General features: G+C 36.9%; 1 protein-coding gene across 1 annotated transcript in view; it reads left to right on the top strand.

The window, feature by feature from the left end:
* Positions 1–12922: 12922 nt before the first annotated feature.
* The window catches only part of LOC102218803 (trinucleotide repeat-containing gene 6C protein-like), a gene marked incomplete at its 5' end in the record, with an annotated part of 43933 nt that continues 36098 nt past the window's right edge, over positions 12923–20757 (top strand). The window contains 2 exons of the mRNA XM_023349227.1: positions 12923–12949; positions 14154–14175. Of these exons, the coding sequence (XP_023204995.1) occupies positions 12923–12949; positions 14154–14175 (49 nt within the window). The remainder of the gene's footprint in view (positions 12950–14153; positions 14176–20757) is intronic.

Here is a 20757-nt window from a genome sequence, read left to right on the forward strand (position 1 = left end):
CAATTACATGAGGAAGCTTATTGGGGCACGCCTCTACCAGCTTTGCACATCCAGTGGCTGAAATTCTGGCTCATTCTTAGGAGAATTGCTCAAGCTCGGTTTGGTTGAATAGGAGGATGTAGACATAAATTTTCAGGTCCGGATCTGGACTTAGACTGAGTCATTCTAATACATTAATAAACTTTCCAGAGTTCTCCGGAGTTACTTTGGGCCTTCAGGCTGCTTATATCAGGAATGGTCTCCTTACTCAATTTTGATGGATGTTAATGTTTTGGTAGATTAGCTGTTGTTGTAGCTGAACGATTGAATAATTCACTAATTATTTGCTAATATTCTCCAACAAACCTCTGAAGCCTTCACAGAACAGAGCAATATTAATACAGAGATAAAGTTGAAGTCAGGCAGCTCTATTTACAACTGAAGGGAATTCTGCAGGCATTTGGTTGCAGGTAATAAATGTAATAAAGTAAAGGCAGGGGTGAGTACAAATGCACCCTAAAATTTAAAGTGAATGTTTTCCTGTAAATGATTAGATTTTTTATGCCTTTATCTCTTGTTAGAGAGGAGTTATACACCCATCCTTCTTTGTCCGTGCTTGTATTCCCCTTTTCACAATGTTTTTCTGTACATATTATCATGAGCAGCAGACAAATATCGATCGTGGTCATTGTTTGCCCAGGTGACAGTTTGTTGCCTAGAAAAGATTCATTATATCAAAACAGATTGATTTCTCTGCCCTGAGGACTTAATCCCAAATGAAAATAGAGACGATTATAGCTGCTGGTGAAGCCAGACTTGTTCACTATTCTAACCCAGCCCTCTCCTCCGCATACAGACACATAAAACAGCAGTGCTGTGACCTTGGTAGATGCCGTAAGAAGAGGGGATGCTGCGACTTTGAAGGGTTTTGAACTGGAAACATATCACTACATCCCCTTGCTTTCTCCTGTGCGTGTGTTTGTTGATATACGCACAAGTCACCAACCTAGATAAAGACAGCTATTAAACAAGAAAGAGGAAAAAATATATTGACAAGCCAATTTAGAGTTCCACATATCTTAATTGTTTAATTTAATTATCTAAGTCTAGATAGGCACACAATTACGCTTATGCATGCAGTAAATCTGATTAGCAGGGCATCCTGAGTGCACTCTGGTGGTAGGAGGGGAGGGGACGCCCACCAACACATCTTTTCTCTGATTATCAGCAACACACAGCCACTCATCTCTTTCAATTACAATCTGTGTGATAACATATTCCTCAAATTAATTGTACACTCTTATCTTATTTGCTATATAAAAAAACCACCACTGGCCACAAGGCTCACAATATGTTCAGATGGAGAATCTATTGGTAAATAATATAACATTTTTCATTGAAATTATTGAATGTGTTTCATTGGGACACACTAGATTTTGGACAGCACCACCCTGATGTTACCATGAATTTCTATTCTGGTGGAGTTACCAAACACAGGGAAGACAAAGGCAGGAACCTGGGTTTGGTGAATTCAGTAAAGTAAAACCAAAAGACTGACAACAACAAAGAGTCTAGAACAGAAAACTGAAAAAAACCCAATAAACTCAGGTAAATCACAAAAACTAGAAATGGTACATAATACCTTAGACACGAGAGGGGCATAATGGAAAGGATTTAACAAAGAGTGACTGAAGATAGGGAGCTAAATACTACTGAGGTTGTTTACTGGATGCATAACAGGCGAGTCTGATTATCTGGCTGCAGATGAGGGGAAAGCATTAGGCTAAATGTAACCGAGAGGATGAGGATGGGCTGGGAAATGACACTAAATGAATCCAAAAAAAACTAAAAAAAAAAAAAAAAGGCAGACATGCAAAACAGTGACTCACAAAAATAGCATGGATTACCTCTTTTCCTTATTTGAATAAACAGCCGCGATTAGCAAACACCTGGTGAAACTACATATTTGCTGAGCTTATTAAACAAACTACTTCTCAGTTCAGTGCTGCTAGGGTCATTTGTAAATGGCATAATGGGGGAGCATTGTAGAGTAGGGGCTTCTTAAAGAGACAGAGGCCAATTTCAAGGCATAAAACTGCAAAGTCAAATGCTGTTTAAGCTATGTGTGATATACAGTATTTTTGTAACAACTAAAATATGACACTAAGTGCTAGAAAAGTACATAATTCCACCCCTTTAAATTACAATAGTTAACAGTTTGAAAAAGGCATAGAATAGCATTCATATTTTATTATTTTAGTATACATTTCTATATTAATGCTAAAACAGTGATTACCACTTGGTTTTCCCCAAATCCCTTTGTAAAACACAAACCTGCAAACTCTATCGAATGCTACACAAGATTCAGCCATGTTGGTGTTGTGGGGTCTGCTCTAAGTCTATGTAATACATCTAAATGGATCAATTAGATATATTACATGAGTAACAGGTTTAATTAATTGAAATTCTCCACAGCAGCGGGGTGGTTACAAACAGACAGCCATGATGTATGGTTGAGGCGTGAAATGCAGACTGAACATTAAGGAAGTCTGGAAGATCCAACAGACAAAAAGACTACATTTAATACAGATGCAATGATATTGACCAGTGAAAAAAATTAAAGATGCTGCTCTTGTAGCAAATTTGTAAATAAAACATTTTGGCTCTGGATTTACCGTACCTGCCTTAGTTTCATTTTCCACATGCTCAAACAAACCAAACTAAGTTTTATAAACTCATTAAATCACAAAGGAATCCCTAATGCTGTGACACAGTAATGACTGACTGAATGACAAATTGGGCTTTAAAACCATCGCTGTGATGCATAGTTTTGCGATCAAACATGTGTGGACGACTCTACAATCTATATGCCTGTGACAGCAGCAAGAGATGGTTCGGTAACCGCAAGTACATGACGGCGATCAGTCTGCATTATAAACCGATTCAGTGATAGGTTCTTGTGGGCGTTCATGATTAGATTCCGCCAATTAGAAAAAGGTTCATTTGAGGTGGGCTTCTAAGGCTGATAAAAAAGATCCTGGCTGGTGATAAACTACCAAAGCTCACCTTTCACCATGTGTCTGTTCTCTGTTCAGCTAAGGATACTGGATCTCAGTGGAATCATTAGGTTTGGGAACAAAAATGGGTCAGAATAATTATTTTATTTTTCTATTGCACCAAAAGCAAGTCTAAATTTATTACCAAAGGAGCATAAAATAAAAAAAAAATGGTGAAATGGTCATTATTTATTGATTACATTCGATGAGTGTTTATTTTTTTGTATAGAGAAGTGAAATAAAGCTCGTCTTTACACAAATACATATCATAATCATATTGTAACTGCATGATTGTGTGTTTTTTCATGGTTGGAGAGCCAAAGGAAAATGTCCACGTTGTTTAATCGTATCTTACCTTATTTTACTTGTTTACTTCATCCAAACAGGGTTTCATGAATACAGCATCAAGTTAAAATATGTTGAAAAGTTGTGACATTTGCCATATTAAAACATAAAACCTATATATATTTTTAGTGATTGTAAGCATTAGCTACATTAAAAACCTAAAAAATGGTGGCATACATTTGTATTCAGCCACTTTGAGTCAGCGTTTCGTAAAACCAGTTTTTGCTAAAATTACATTTATTGATCTTTGCCAATATGTTAGTACCAGTTTTTTGCATGTTCAGGTGAAAATTTTTGTAAATTCTTCTGTGTAAAAAAAGCTCAAGCTCAGTCAGAATTGATTGAGAACATCTGTAAATAAATAGTTTCAAATGAATGCTTTTACAAAACCTCCAGTGTAGCTGGATTTAGTAGAATAAGTGGGAACTTAAACTATGCTGGATTGCATAGACTTGGACCTCTCAAGATATTGCACAATAAGATTAAGTGTGTTGTGAATTGATGCTTTATACATAAACCGAACTGGGTTAAACACGGTGAGGTCCATAAACTTACAAGTTCATGAACAACAATAATTTATCTACATTGAAGTAGAGACTATAAATAGGCAGAAATGTTGAGATAATCAGTGAGTACATTTCAAAAGAGGTATAAAACAAATTTACTTTTATTCTGAATAATTTGTATAGTTTTGTGGAAATAGCGATGCAGATGTGCTATTAGTTTTGCATTAAATAAATCTCTGTAATCTATTTGAGAAACATCTAAATGTTTATGGCTGTCTAACATGAGATTTTGCATGTAAAGTTTATTTAGCAATAAGAAACTGGAAAACATGATTTAGTGCTTATTTACCAATTTGTTATAAGATTACTTAACAGAATTTTTTAAATTATGATCGTGAAGGCTTCCTTCTAAGGAAGAGCTGCTTTATAACTACTCTGTCTGAGTCTGACATTTGGATGAAATTTCAAAAATGTCACAACATGAAATTCAAACATAATTAATTTTCTGTTATTAATTGACATGATTGTCAAAGAAAACAATATGTGGATGACAAACATTTGATTGTAAAACAACCTTCATGTGATTCTTCCCCACTTTCCGACTAAAACACCATGCACAAGAATGTGAGAGAAAAAAACGACTTCACTGGGTTTAAATACATCAAGCTCCTCTGCATCTTGTAATCTGCAACAGCAGCACTCAGCTCATATGGAATTAACCTCCCGTAACTAATTTCTCTTTAATGTAGTAGTCTATACTGATAGATAGACGCCGTGAGAGCAACACTCGATGGATGAGCAAGATGCTACTACACATTGGCTTGCAGCACAATTTAAATTGTGCCCTCTGTTGGTATGGCAGCAAATATACACATTCCTTACTGTACAAACTGCAAACGCAGCTGAAACAGTCATATATTTCTTTATATCCAGTGGACACGTCACTTTGACTTTTACTCTTGCCTACTTTCCTCTTTGGCGATATAGTGGGAAGGCTGATGCAAGATGCAGAGCGTCGGCAGCAGGGTTAGTGATGAAGGAGCTGCAGTTGTCATGGAAACCCCGGAGAAGGAGGAGCGTTGTGAAACGAGACCAGTTTGTTTTGTTATTGAAGATCACGTGGCGCCCTGAAGCCCCGCCCACCTTCCCCCAGTTACCACGGATTCAACCGTCTCCCTGCTCCGGTTAGTTACTACAAAATGGCTGCAGAAGCTCCGCCGCCGATGAGAACCGACTGAGCGCTTCAAGGTAGGATTTACGTTTCTTTTCTCTGTGCTACGAGAAAGCAGCCGCTCGCATGTTTTGACGGCGTTCTAAGTGCGCAGACGTGCAATACTTTGACGCGTATCGTTTTGGACCGAGTGTTTATGGAAATATCTTCGGCTCAGCCCACTGTGACATCACTGTTGTCTTTTGCACCGGGTCCTCAGCTTTTACGAACTTTTGTCGACATCGTAGGTGTTTGTTTGCGTTGCATACGGCTTCTCGGTTTCGAAAGTCGATTTTCGTCTTGCTTGCGAACCGAACAAGCTCCAATGTTGGGGCAAAATGAAGGGCGACTGTGTTGTTGCTGCTGGGCGGCAGACGTCGGTGGGACACCCGCCGTTGCGTTGCTTTGCGGGAGACCCGACATGGACATTATTATCGCCACTCATTCGCACAAAATGTGCTTTGTGCGTCACGTGATTAGATTTAAACCCATTTAGCCCCGGTTTATCTACAGGGTTTATGTCCACACACCACTGCCAGTTTCATTCACCAAGAACCTTTGCTGGTGCATCCTTCCCTGCTCCACAGTTTGTAAATTGATTACTTCCAGCTCTCAGTTTAATTGCGCGGAAGAACCAAAAATGTGCCATTTCTGTTTCTTTAGTGCATTGCAACCCGAGTGTCTCATTTTGCGTTTGCGTTTGAAATCTGCTGTTAGTTCTTTGTCTTGTCAGTGTGAGCATTAGATTTCTGTGTAATCCCTGAGAAGTGATGCCTCTAAACTCTTTAACCCCGCATGTCCTGCAGCGTGGCTTTATGCAAAAAAGGGATAAAAACAAATTCGACTTCCCATTGTGCATGGTGGAACAAAATCTATACCGGGCACTACATTTTAAAAGACGTTTTATATATATACTTTGTAATATTTGTCTCGGTTTACAACAGTCAGTAAAATCAAAAAAAAAAATTATGGTTATTTATCCTTAATTCTGCAAAGTGTTGTGTAAAAAAAAAACCCTGACGTTACTAAATCATAATATATGTGAACCATGATTTCTTGTCTTTCTTAAATAAAAAAAATAAAGTTATAAACATTTCTTCTGCTACAAAAAAAATGTTAGTTTTGAATATTGTCTATATTTAAGTTTTTGACAGACCTGAACCAAGTTTTCAGTTAACCACCCATCAAGTTGGTTGTCTTGTAAATATATGTGATGATTGTGTAGAGTATGATCAGTTATTGAGGTCTGTTCATTGCAGAGCACAGGTGTCAAACTCCTGTCCTCTCAGTGTTCTGCAACTTTTACTAATGACTCTCTGTGTCAGCAGACCGAGTCACGTAATTAGATCATTAGCAGGACTCAATTGAAGTGCTAGGAGGCAATAGTTATTTGATTCAGGTGTGTTTAATTTGGGACACATCAAACCGTTGCAGGACACTGGTTTTTGAGGACCGGAGTTTGACACTCGTGTTGTTAGAGAATAACTAAAGTCTAGCAAACTCGTAGCCTGTTGATTAGTCAGGTTGTCTGCAATGATAACTTGATATTAATGGAATTTCTATATAGCCAAATTAGATTTTTTGTTGTTGTTGTTGTTGTTGGCAAGGGTCAGGGGCACTACTCTTTTTATTCTAGCTTGCTGATAAGTAATGCCAAACAAATGGGGGAGGAGGGTCACTGAGTAACTTCACTCTGGACAAAACTGATTATCCTGGCATTATTTCTACCTTCTCATTACCTACATGGTAATTTTAGTCAATTTAAAAATTCTACATTTTTTTTTAAAACCTTAGTATACCTTGAGTTTATTAAATGTCGCATGCCATACCATGAATGTATGCTTATTTATACTGATGCTGGCAGGAGTGTGCGAATAATGAGTACAGGTCAATTGTTTCTCTTCACCAGTTCAACCATTTCATGCTGTCACTTTGTCTCTTCCAATTTAAAAATGTAAGTGAAATAGTTATTAACTCGTGTACTTAATCATAAATATCAGTTTATCTATTATGCTTAGATATTGTTTTTATAAATTTTGAGATGGTGGTTAAAAATTATGTATTTTCTAAGATTTTACATTATTTTTTTGGTGATTTTATACTGCACCAGATTCCCATTAATTATATATCTTATTTAAGCCAGCTGTCTAATGAAATGGACATAATGTGAGAATTAAGCATGTGGACATGTATGAAATTAAAATAATTTTGGAATAAATGTCACTGTAAAAAATGAAAACTAGTTGGTTGATTTAAAAATTCAGTTTTTCCCCAATAAGAAGACTTGTCTATGAAAAAAATAGACAGTTAACGATATTCTGGGTATGTTTGCTATTAATAGGAATTCTGGAAACTACAAGCCACAATTTAGGGGGCGATGCAGCCAATAGCATAATCATCAATCAAGCAACTGGAGCAAAAAATGGCAGCTGCAGACTCGCTGATAGTAACATACCTGCTGGGGGATGCCGCTGCTCTGACGCATTAAGAGAGCAAACTAACTTAAGCTTTGATTCCTGCTGGTTTTACTAATGTGTCATGGAGCCTAAATTTGGTCTTGAGGAGGTGGCGGTTAAGAGAAGGGGTCACCCGGGTTATTTTTCTCACTGCTGGGTTAGGGGGCCCCACTCAGGAACCAAAGCCTGTGAAAGAGGCAGTGTCTATTCACAGAGAGGCATGAAAAGGAAGGGGCTGAGGGGGTTGATAACAAAACCGGACCGCTAAATGCTGTGATTATAATACAGATTAGGTCATAGCATAACTTTCAGTTTAAAACCCTTCATGGCCTTTTGCTTGAATAACTGAGGGATATTTGGTTGGATCCTGTCATTTGGTTTGGCTGGTTCTCAATATCCATAAGTCTGTCTGAAAATGATGATCTTGCATTGAACAAAATGAGAAACCTCAAGTTTAAAGTGTGAAGAAATACTCAGATGCTATTTGTAGTTATTACTCATTGATTTGCTAAAAAGGCAATTTATTTATTATTACGTCCAGTGCTTGTGTCACTACCAGTATAAACAGGGATTAGTTTTTTTGTGTGTTTGCATATCAGACATCAAATCAGTGATTTGCAAGTTCTTTTACATGAAGAATATTACTATGGACATTTTTTTACTTCTGTAAAAGCATGACATATTATTTTTGGTATTCTCCAGATCTGGATAGATCTGTGATTTCAGAATTGATTTCTTCTCCCGCTGCCTAAATGTTTCCATCCTTCCATGTTTAAGTGTGAAACTTGACATCCCAAAAGTCAACATTTTGGTCTTTATTAATGTCAGTGTTCAGGAATTTTGGAGCAATATGGATCCAAAAAGAGCCTGGTTTGGGTCCAGATTGAACCTCTGTTCTAAATTGCAACTTTATTTTACTTGCCAAACTCAACAGTTGTAGAAGAAAACGCAAACCTTGCAACCCTGTAGGTTGTATGAAAGTGTTCCATGACAGTTTGTTTTGTTTGGAGTTTACAGCTTTGTCCGTCTATTATCTATGTCTGATATGTCTTGTTTTGATTTTAATAGATACAAATAATATAGGTCTGTCACAATCCAAGCACTCATTGTAAATACATAGTCATTTGTTTGTAGTGAGACACAATAAAGGGCCAAATGTATTAAATCTGACAATGTAAAGAATTACTAAGTAGAAATTCAGTTGAAACTCTGATCAATACGCGCAACAATTTTTCAGCTAGCAGTTGAACTAACACGAATGGTTTTTGACTATGAGACAAAATTGGATTCATTGGATAAATCCCATGAATGCAAGAATATGAAACTCAGCCAGGATATTATTGAATCCAGAACTTTTTCTTTTACTAAACACCAACAGCAGTGCAGTGCTACTGCTCTGTTACTGGGTATCATTATTTATTGAAAATAAATAAGAATTTGTGACTTTGGTGCAATATTTCTCGAGGTGTTTTCGATGATTATCTTTATATCCGTTGTTCGTTGTACTGCTTAGTTGTCATCTAACGTTTCTGTTTTTTCTTCAGATGCTTCAGGTTAAGTTTTTGTAGTGCATGTATACAAGTTATTTAAGTGCATTTTCACAGAACAGGCAATGCTGATGCCTACGTTTCACCTTTTCTACGCCATTAGGCTGAGTTAGAACGCATTATGATGACCACTCTGAGAATAGCTCCAAGTAGTTTATAGAATGCAATCCTCTTTGCAGAGCCCTGGGACTTTGTCAGTGCTTACCGTGCAGTTTCTTTTTTCTTCCTCCTTCTAAACCTTCATGCAACATAAAGGCACGTGTGACACATTTGCCCTTTTTCTTTATGTGTCTGAGGTTTTAGATGCAAACACCCGAAAGTTGAAAGAGCTTTCCTGTCCCAAAAGTGCAGACGAGCAGAGGACGATGCGTCGCATGGTCTCCAAAAGCTGCAGTGGCTGTTGCTGTCGTCGTTGGCAGGGCATGCGATGGCATTCCTGGCTCTGTGCCCAGCTGCTGTCGTCTACGGTCTACCACCCCTCCCCCTCCCCCATCTCTCTCACGTCCACACTAACCAGCTTCATTGTCGGTCAATCCCCTCATCTTTATTGCTCAAGTGCGCAGCGGCAAGGCATTTACTTGTTCACACGTTTACTCTCCGCTTCCACTTAATATTTTTTTGAAGCAATTTTATGCTTGGCTGTAATTGACTCACCTTGATCTCTCCTCGGTTGTTATTCCCGTCCTTTTTGTGTCCATCCTTTGTCATCACAGTGTGTTTCTAGTTTAAGGGGGACACCCAGCTGTAATCCCAATGATCTGACAGGAGAGTGTAATTCCACAGCAGACCTCAGTTCGCTGGCTTTTGACATTTAAATTCTCATGGAAAGCGCTTCCACATTAAAACTTCATAATGCATAGTCTATTAGTCTGCTGCTACATATGACTTCAAATCCATGGCCTTGTTTTTCTTTTTGCCAAAGTCTTATTGAATTGTTAGACAAATGTTTGTCTTTTTAATCAACATTTTAAAAAAATATTTTCAAAAACTAAATATTTCTGAAACTCTTTCAATCAAAATATACTCTAAAGTTGTTGTAGTTAATATAAACGCCATTTGAGTCTGGTTATGTTCATCAAAAAGCTGCAGAATTCAAAACAAAAGTGGTACAACCATATGTGTATTTGTAAAAAATATTGAAAATCATCCATCAGTTTGTCTTTGTAACTTGGCAAAAGGTGGAAAATGTACTGCATGACTGTATGGCAATCAGTAAAGCTCTAAATATGCTCACTCTTCCCGTTGATGCACATGTTTACGATTTAACGGTTTAATCTTTCAGCCTTGCTTGAGGAGCAAAAGTTTCTTTAACTGTACCCATTTTGACTGTCCTCCCAGGTCAGCGGAGGACAGCAGCTCACATTAACTGGAACATCTCACTTATTGCCTACATGACAAAAGCCTCACTGATGCAACGGCAGCTATATTTAGCATTGCAGCTGTAGGTGCTAAATCAACCTGTTGCAGCTTTAAAAAAAACTGTTGATGGGTATGAGTAGCAGCTCTCCTCTGCATAAGTGGCAACAAAAGTTACTACGCAGCTTTTGGGATAACACCAACGTACCTATGTCTTCAAGTGATTTTGAAGCTTTTTTTTGGTACATAAATTTTTCATCTTGATTGAAACTTTTTTATTATCATTTTTGACCTCAAAAAACTGCTGGTTATTTTTTTCTCATTTTGTCTGATACTGCTAAGCTACCTGACAGGTTGTTCTCTGTTTTGCTTCTGTATTTCTGTATTTATTTGGGTTGTAAAAAAACTGAGTGGTAAATAAAAGCTTATCCTCTGATCAGAGTTCAGAGTTGAAGATGGGAGACATTTCCATATTATTGGCTGCAATGGTAGATGAGGCAAACGTTCCGAACTAAAACGGAATATTTCTGCAAACAAAAATATTTTGTTTGCAGATATCAAATGGGGGAAGCTTGGGATCAAAATGCAATGTGTCTAATTTGGTGAGGGGCAGATTTATCTAAACCCTCCATCATTTCAGTTTGAACACCATATCTGTTGTTGTTTGGTTGCCACTTCAGCGCTTTAGGTGTTTTGCTCCCGATAAGCAGCAAAAGTGAATGGATGTGACATTTAATTTTTCCCCATGGTTGCCCATTTTCTGCTTTTATTTTAGCGTTAGTTAAAGGTCATAAGGTGATATTTTATCCGATATCTCCTTTATCAATATTGCAACAACATTTGTAATTTGTTGATTTCATTTAAGCAAATGTTTTCCCAGAATTAGTCAACATTTCAAACTCAAAAATACTTAATTTATCCTAAAGGGATATTAAATAATTTGCTGGAAAGTCTGTTCTGGAAGCTGAATAATTGTTAGTTTTTGTAGTAATACATATACATACAGTTTTGTGAGAATTGTAAAGTTCCCACAAAACTAAACTTAAGTAAAACAGCTGAATCTGTTTTACTTTGCCCAGTTCCACGATTGGAGGAAATTGACTTCAGCGCCACGCTGAAGGGCGCTGTCTGTCTCCACCTGACTGCTCACTGGGACCTCTGGGAGCGCCTGTTGCCAGGCAGTGGCATACGTCACCATCGCCTGCAGTAGTGCGGTCTTGGTAGAAGACCAGACTGGTTTCTTCAACAATGCCACATTTTAGGGTTTGAGATAGAAAAAGAAACCCATTTTATTTTGTTTATTAAATTATATGTTGAAAAATCCTTACTTTTCCATTTTGCAGTATAGATTCTGGACTGGAAATGACTTAAAGCTCTGGATATCGTTCAATGTGAATCGACAATGTAGCACTTTCATCTTTAGAGCTGCTTATTGAGGTCATTTTCAGTACAAGCAGCAAGATTGACTAATGTCAATAACCCCAAATGGTGATATGAGTTGTTTCTGCGGATTTCCCCAGAATGAATGTAAAATAAAGACTAGGAGCACTGTGTTTGCTGCAAAGCTTTCCACTATCAGTCCTAAAAAACAAAGTAAAATTATATGTAAACAGTTTACAGAAAATTGCTTTGGAAAAGAAAAATCAGCTCAGGTGGTGAATTCAAACCAGCCCTTCTGATTTTACCTTGGAGAACAGAAAAGGACAATGTCGCTAAGTGAACTCAACACGCTGAGGCTCAACAGTGCAACCACCTAATTGAATATGCAGCTCAAAATCTGACATCTGTGCAACTATTTTTGTTTCATTGGCAAGGCTGCACTTAACATTGCATTTATGTCTCTGGGCAAAAGTGTGGATGCTTTTTTTCTGGGGTTTTTTGGTTTGTTTTTTTTGTCTGTACAACATGCAGAAAGTATACTGTGCAAATTAAGTCCTCACTGACTGAGCCTGCAGCCAATACAGAGCAGGTTAACTTCTCACCCAGTGTGTGTGGCTGTCAGGCTTAGTGTTTGTTGAGACAGTCAGCCGTGGGTTGACCAGTCTGATGTGTCCCTTTTGAAATGGTGCCCACCCACAACTTCATTCACAACAAGAGCCAGTTTGAACTGCTGAATTTTCGAGCTCACAAAAATAGCTTAGAGGCTCTTTCCTGGTTGTAAAGGCACAACTGTCTTAAGCTGTGCTTGTGTCGTTGACTGTCATCAACTTCTGACATTTTCTTAATTACCAGAGGTAGTAAAATATGCTTTAAATGTGTTGATTCCATCATGTAAAATGTAAGAAAGAAGTTACGCACACCCCTGGTATTTTCTGGTGTCCTGTGAAGAACTTGTCAACACAGCAGGTGGTTAAGAATAAGTTTTGTCCTTTCTTGTCTTCATATATTTTAGCTGTGAAAAGAAGCAAAAACACAAGAAGAAAAACATTTGATGGAAGATAAGAAAAAGAAAAAACAAGAAGAGAAGAAAAAGAAAGAAGCTGCACAGAAAAAGGTAAGCATCCAGTCCAAGTTCTGTTTTGAATTGTGTCTCTTCCCCTCATTTATTCATTCATCAGCTTTTTTTTCCTGCTCACTTAATCCCGTTCAGTGAAGCTGAGGCTTATCCCATCTATTGAAAGGCAGGGTATAACCTCGACAGATCGCCAGACCATTGCAGGGTTTTAGAAAACATCTATGCATGCACGCAGCCTCTCTCCTAAGGTCAGTTTAGAGTCACTGTATAACCTAACACGCTGTGCACAGAGAGAGCTGCAAACATGCACACTCCTCCATCAAAAGCCTGAAAAAACCCAGACTGAAAAGCTTCCTGTTGTGCCACACAAGTTTTAATAACACTACTAACATAAAACTTCTTCATGTATTCAAGCTTTAATGGTTTCTACTTATTGTTTAATAAAATCTGATATTATAAGCCATAGTAAGACCTCAGTTTAATGCAGGGTCAGACCATTTTAGCTCCACTGCCTTATCAGCCATATTCAGATAGAGTGAGTAACTCATTAAATATTTCTCCACAAAACTCATTTATGGTGGTGTGAATTAATTAAGTTAAACTAAATATATTTTTTAGTGTAAAATGTAGTTTAATTATGAAACTTATACCATCTTTTTGGGAAAAAAAGACTTAAGTTTTGCATCACATCTCTTGTTACACAGTGTGTGTTTCTTTTCGTTTATTTACTAATTGCTCAAGTCTTGGGTTCACACAGGTATATTCATTTCAGCTACATAACTTGTAACAGTTGCATTTTAAGTACAGTGTAATATCCAGACATTTTCCCTCATCATGTATTACTATAATGCCTATAAAAAGTATTCACCCTCTTTTATATTTTCCCCTTTTTATATTGCTTTTATAACGCTCTTGTATCAAGAGGGTTGATTTTCTTTTGATAAAATGAAAGACAAACTCTTTATAATTTGCCAACTGTTTTTTAAAGAAGCACATCATAATGTTTTAATGTAATATTAATTAAACAAAAAAATGAAATATATTGGAATATGTCCACCTGGCATTCTGGATGTTTTTCTATTTTTCTCTTTCCTGTTGCCTCTAGGCTCCTATCACACTTAATGTGAACATGACAGTAAATGTCACACGTGCCTTTCTGCTTTGCATAAATCCAATTCTTTGAAATATTTGTATTTTGGTATTGTAGGTCAAATTTTCATTCATGTTTTCTTTTTTGTTACAGACCACAGAACAGATAACCAAAGGTAAGTGTCTGAATTTGACTTTACTTAGTTTCATAAGCCTGTTTTGTTACTCTTTAGAGCAAAATTTTGTTGTCTTTACACATGAAAAACTTAGTCTACTATGCTTTCTGCTTTGAGATCTTTGTAAATAAGAAGCAAACTTATTTTAAGGATAAGAAATTGTATTTTTGTCTCCTTAGATAGAGGTGCTTTAAAATCCCAGAGAGCCACTGTTTGATCTCTTATCTCTGCTTTGTGAGAATAAAAAGAATGAAGCTGAATTAAGGTGAAACATTTTAAGTTGACAATGAAAATATCTGGAGCCAGGTGGTCTGAACCACCTGAGCTGAATGTGGTAGCCAGGTGCCCATGCAACACTAATAAGGAGCGTAGGGATGATGCAGCTCCTCCTCAGGTCTCCCTGTTGGCTCCACAGGCTTACCTAGGAGAATGAAGGTGAGAAAGAATCTCAGAATAAAAGAAAAATAAATCAAATAATAAACAATACAAATGCATAAAGGGAATTACCTTCGAAGACGTTGTGAAGACTGGACTTAGCTTGCAGGTTTTGAACTTTAGTTCTGTTAAAGCTTAAATATTTATTTTTGTCTCCTCAGGCCAGTGTTTGTAAAAAAAAAAAAAAAGAAGAAAGAAAGAAAATCCTATTATTGGGCTGAGCAAGCATGTTTGGAGCTGGACTCTGTTTCAGGACAGACGGGGGGGAGAAAAATCCGATTAGACCTTCAGGCAATTGTTAACAGCAAGGCATTAATACAACAAAATTAGCGGTGAATGTTATTTTCTACCATTCAGACAAGTGTTTGTTACAGTGGTTAAAACTCTGGTTTTGTAATAGGGAGAAATCTTATTTGTGCCCTTATTATGTTATATTACAACTTTCAAGCAAAGAAAGGCCTGTCTCTAGTAAATAACTATTGAAAAACTAGGCTGAGAGAAGCACAACATGTCATAACCTATTATTAGAATTGTTTTTATGTTAGAGAGAGGAAGGAAATGGTTAATGGTTTTAATGATTGAATTTTGTATTCACACTAATTATTTTTGTATTTATTTATGTAATCTTACTTAGATACAAAATCTCATTCTCAGGATAAAGCCCTATAGATATTATGTAATACTGAAGATGTTTGTGTGAATGTTTGTGAGAGCCAAAATGAGACCAAATGACAAGTGAAACAGAGAATACTCCAATTATTACTTCTACTGATACGGTTTCACTTGTTATTAAATTGGCCCTAATTATCTTGCGTCCACTAATCAGGGTATTGTAAAGCTGGAGCTGAATGGATTTTTTTTTCTGTCAGCTGTAGTTTATATGATGCCCTCCAATCTATACGGTCTAAGAAAAAACTTACAATGCAGGAATAATTGCAGCATTTCTTCCACAGATTATTTCATGAAGTTACTTAAGCTACTTCAGGAACTTGTATCAAGCCAGTAATGCAAGACCATGTTCTGCATTACTTTGTTACAAGGGCTGAAACAATTAATTGGATTAATTTGGAATAATTGATCATTGAAATAATTAACTAGTTTAGTAATTGAATAATTACCCAGAGTATAGTTTAAACATGACATTTGATGTAAGAACAACACCATCAAAACAGTAATTAAGCTAAAATTGTACAAAGAAACCTATGCCAGAACTCCTCATCTGGCATAGTTTAAGATTCACCTGTTTCAAATTACTTAAAAAAAGGCCTTCAAAGGACAGATGCATTCATACTATATATATATATATATATATATATATATATATATATATATATATATATATATATTTATTTATTTTTTGCTGTCTAATTACATACCAGTTAATCCAAAAATAAAAATAAGTCAATTGCAGAAAGGGCTGAGCTGTACCTTTAGACAAAGCATTTGTCTTATTTAAAAAAGGAATTGAATTATTTTTAATTTTTATGTATTTTTAATATTGTACTAAAACATTTAAGTGGTTAAATGAAAAATTTGCAGACTGTGCCATTTTTTTTCTATCCAATTACTTGATTAATCATCAAATACTCGCTTACTAATGTAATCGTTAGCCATAGCCTGGTTTTTACAGTTAACACAGCAGTAATAATATTTAGAAAAACATTAAACCTTGAGGAAAGACAGATTTTTTGAAGATCAATTATATTTTGGAGTAGCAACTTAAAAATATAGATTGTTTGTGATAGTAATTTAGGGTAGACTGGGAGCTAATTAGGACAATGAGGAAAGTGTGGGGGATGAATAAACATGCATCCATCCTCTGGAGATTTTCAGCAGCACCCGAAGCATCTTAATAATGTAACCGCTTCCATCTCCTGTCTGGTCTGGCAGAGAGGCCCACCCTGGGAGCAGAAGAAAGGGAGGGCTGCAAGGAAAAGGTTGAAATAAATTTTTGCTGTTTGGAGTGAAGCAAAGAGAAGGTAAATGCTGAAACGTGGGGGCTCAGGTTGATCTGAGGGAGCAGGAAAAAAACTGTGTGCGAGAGCAAAAGAAACAGATGGAGCTACGTGAAACTGAGACTGAACTCCAGTTTCCTGTTTGCCGACACAGCTGAGGGGGCCCGTTGTGGGTTGTTTCTCCTGGCCCACTTCTGTAACAGACATGCAAACACATGCTGCCTCTCTGTTCCAGTCCCTTAATGTAACAGTCAAATATAGATCTTTTTTCTTACTTGCTGTTTTTCCGAAAACACTCAAATCGCCCAAGATGTTGACATGAGTTCAAACATTATCTGGAGTATTGAACTGATTGCTGTTCATTAGCTTCTGCTGTAGAATTTATCGTTGCACAACAATCCTTATCCCCAGTGTTCAGGTCCTAATGTTCTGCATGTTTTAGTTTATTCCATGTTTTCACACACCTGCATCATTAACAGGCTTCTGCACACCTTGTCAACACTTTATTAGATCATTTAATCAACTGATGATTTTTATTTTGCTTCTTATTATGAAGCCAAAAAGATGGAAGTAATTTGGTGTTTTGCTAAACTCTATATACTTTTTAGATTTTACTCTTTGGTAATTTGACTTTTCAACCATAAATTTCAATAATGCTGTGACAGAGCAGCACAAAGGTTGTGCATATGGAATATAATGCCTGGTTTTCAATTTTATGTTTTAAACAAAGTACTTAACACTGTTTCATTTTTGTTTTCAGCCTCATTTAATCTGTTGAAAAAAATCCAGTCTAACAGATAACCTTCAGAAATCACAGAATAAGAAAATAGTCCGCCTTCGTGTTAATAAATCTCAGTATAAGTACATCTGTCCTTTGAAGGCCTCAGAGGGTTTGTTAGAGAACAAAGAACATCTTAAAGCCCAAGGAGCACAGCAGACAGGTTAGGGATAAAGTCAAACATGTCACTATAAAATGGAAAGAATTTGACACAACTGCAAAACTGATAACTAATGGCTAAACACCTTAACTGAGAGACCTAAGGAGCGCTTTAGGAAGGAGCATGAGTAATGGCATTGCTGCAGTCAAAGAAGGAGCTCTGTTCAGATGACACTTGAAAACTGTTTATCTCAGTTGTTCTTCATCTGACTGAACTGGCAAAGAAGAATATGCAAAACCTCTGTCTGTAAATGTGCAGAGTTATTGGAGACATGCCCCAAACGACTTGCAGGTGCAGATGCAGCAAATTGAGATGTGCACCATTTCAACAATTTTTATTTGTAAAAAAAAAAAAAAAAAATACATTAAAGAAAACCATTCCACTTTTCAAGTGTGCTCTACTTTATGCTCGGCTATCATATACAGTCCCATGGTTTGCTGGTAAACATCAGGATATGATTTTATTCTGCTGGCTTGTATTGCTTTCATAATATTTGGTCCTGAAATTTAATTTCATTGTTTACTGCTGGGTGACAACATACTTCTGTAAATGAAAAGGTTGACTGCGACAATAGTGAAGTGAGTGCATTGCTGTGTTTGATCCCATCCATCTTCTATTGTTGTGCGACATTATAGGTCAGCATCCCAGCAGCTACTGGCATGGCGTAACAATCTACACTGCATCCTGTTTCTAGGTTTTAATAAGCTTCATTCCTCTATTTATTCCAGAGTTCAATGCGATCATCGAAAGGAAGAGTGAAGCATGCACACACATCGAGGCACACATTTACATATTGCCATGGATAACATTGTTAGAAAGTGAATCTACAGCTGTCATTTCATAGCCAATTAATTTAACATTTCCTATTATCTTACTTACACTCAGTTATTTATGTTTGACATAGAGTGGTGTGATGAAAATGGGATTTACACAAGATGACCTTTTGTTATCATTACTGCCTGATCCCTTCCCCATGTCTTATCTAAACAAAGGAATCAGTTGTATAATAAATGTTATATTCGTAGAAGAACTGGAGTAACAGATGGATTCATCTGTGGTTTTGCTCCTACTGTCATCATATTGCACAAGTCTTTTAATTATTTTCAACTTTGAGTACCAAATTATCCTAAACTGAAATAGAGAAATAAAGTTAAATCGTTACTATACAATGTAGAGAATACCAAGTAAAATTTCTTGCTGTCAGTTTCTTGTATGAAGTTCCTATTCCAGCCTGAGTTGGTGTAAGGCCCAGCAGGTGCTGCTCAGGTCAGCAGGACAGGACATTCCAGCCTCTTTCATGCTTCGCTTCTTCTAAATCAAAACACAGAGGAATCTGCGCTGCCTACAGCTGTCGGCACAAAGGGCACGAGCAGGGGAGTGATGACTCCAGGAAAGTAGTTTTGTTTCTGTCCTGCACCTGACTTTTGTAAGCAGGGGTCTTGGAGACGAGCCTCTCTGACCCGTAAAGCTGCAGAAGTAAAAAGAAAAAAACTACACTTTGAGACACACTAGAAGCAGAGATGGATTTTGGTGTGAGTGATGGTGTTGAGCTATTCAGGTATAGTTAAGACTTGAAAGTCTGACCTATATAACAGTGAGTTACACTGAGTGTTCTGGTAGATATTAATTGCTCTGAATAACATTAGTCACCGTGTGAAATATGATGAGGGGAGGGGTTTCCATTTGAACCACTGTGTCACATTTATTCAGTTGTAATTAAAGCTTCCAGTCTACTCTGGTGAGGTTTGCTGCTCATATTTTAAAGCCCCATGGAAGATGGAGATGAAAGCCTCTAAATACCTCATCAATATTTGATGCTTTTCCTCTACTTTTTAATGAGCCATTTGATAAGCATACGTCTCTATTTTCTTGTTATCTTCAATTATCCTGATTTACCATTGCAGCTTGACAGCGAAAGTGTTATATACGCTGCTGGCCACATGTATTGGCACCTCTGCTGAAGACGTTTTAAAAAATCATATAATCTCCTGAAAATGTTAGAAAACACCCCTTTTTTAACTGGAGTATATTTATTCAGTGGGGAAAAGAATCCCATGTCACCCGGATCCCCAGTGGCGCAATTATAGTACCACTGCTGTCAATACAACCCCATTTGGAGCAAGACTTGGTCTTTTCCTAATACAATGTGCAAGGTTTTAACACTCAGAGAGGAGGGACCTATTGTCATTCCTGTTTGCACAAACTCTTAAATGTGTGGTCCTAAAGATTTTCCAGAGTCCTGCTTATTCTCGTATTGTTCTAACTCACCCCTCTGGTATCTGTAGGATTTAACTATGGAGACTGAGATGTTCATAGAAAAGCCATTTCTGTGTTGGTTTCTCCCATTTCTCAAACCCTAACCCTATAAAAATTAAATAAATGTGCCAAGAAAAAGTTACAAATTACTCACAACATGCCCCTATAAGCATAACTTGGTCTATTTGAAGTACGGTAATTAAAAAAATATGTAGAAAATGTACTTTAGTTGCATCATTTTATAGGGATTTTTAGGGGTGCTGGTTACTGTGACAGGTGATTTTTGAAAAATAACTATAAATAAGTCCAGAAATGTTCATAACCCTGGTATATGGAGGTGTAAAATAATTCTCTTTTTACCTACATGGTTCTTTTGAATGGAATTCATATTACCATTCTGAAGTGGTAATATGAATTACCACTTCATATTCTTGACTTTAATTTGAGGAGGAAGCTAAAGATTAGGGTGATGGCAAGGAGTTCTTCCAACCTCAAAAGACTTGGAGCTCATGACCAGAGTTATATTTTTATTGTTCCAGTGGAAATCTGGTCAGCAATCATGAAAAGTCTTTGATTGCTGTAATATCACTGTTTCCATTAATGGTGGATAATTTTTACAGATACTTTTTAAATTAAATTAAAGGTATTTTTTCCCCAAATTGCCCTTCATTGTGTTATTGTCTTTTGATTTGTCTTTTTCATTTTCTATCAGAGACGAACATTTTGTCTTAGTTTTAAATCTTTCAGGTTGGGATAATTTTGGCCTCAACTGTAGATAATAGTTTTACTTCCAGTGTATTGTTTACTTTTGTAAATATGTAAAGACGCACATATTTACATTTTGCATCTCATACCATTTTCTTCCTTTTCTCATACCATTTTTTTTCTGTTTCACATTCGCTCGTAAGCCCATCCACAGAGGGTATCCTTCATCTTCAAGGTCATGTGGCCTATTTGCGACATCCACTCAGGAGATTGTGGAGCCGTTCATTCTTCCC

This window comes from Xiphophorus maculatus, chromosome 16 (genome assembly GCF_002775205.1).
Source record: "Xiphophorus maculatus strain JP 163 A chromosome 16, X_maculatus-5.0-male, whole genome shotgun sequence".
Taxonomy (NCBI): domain Eukaryota; kingdom Metazoa; phylum Chordata; class Actinopteri; order Cyprinodontiformes; family Poeciliidae; genus Xiphophorus; species Xiphophorus maculatus.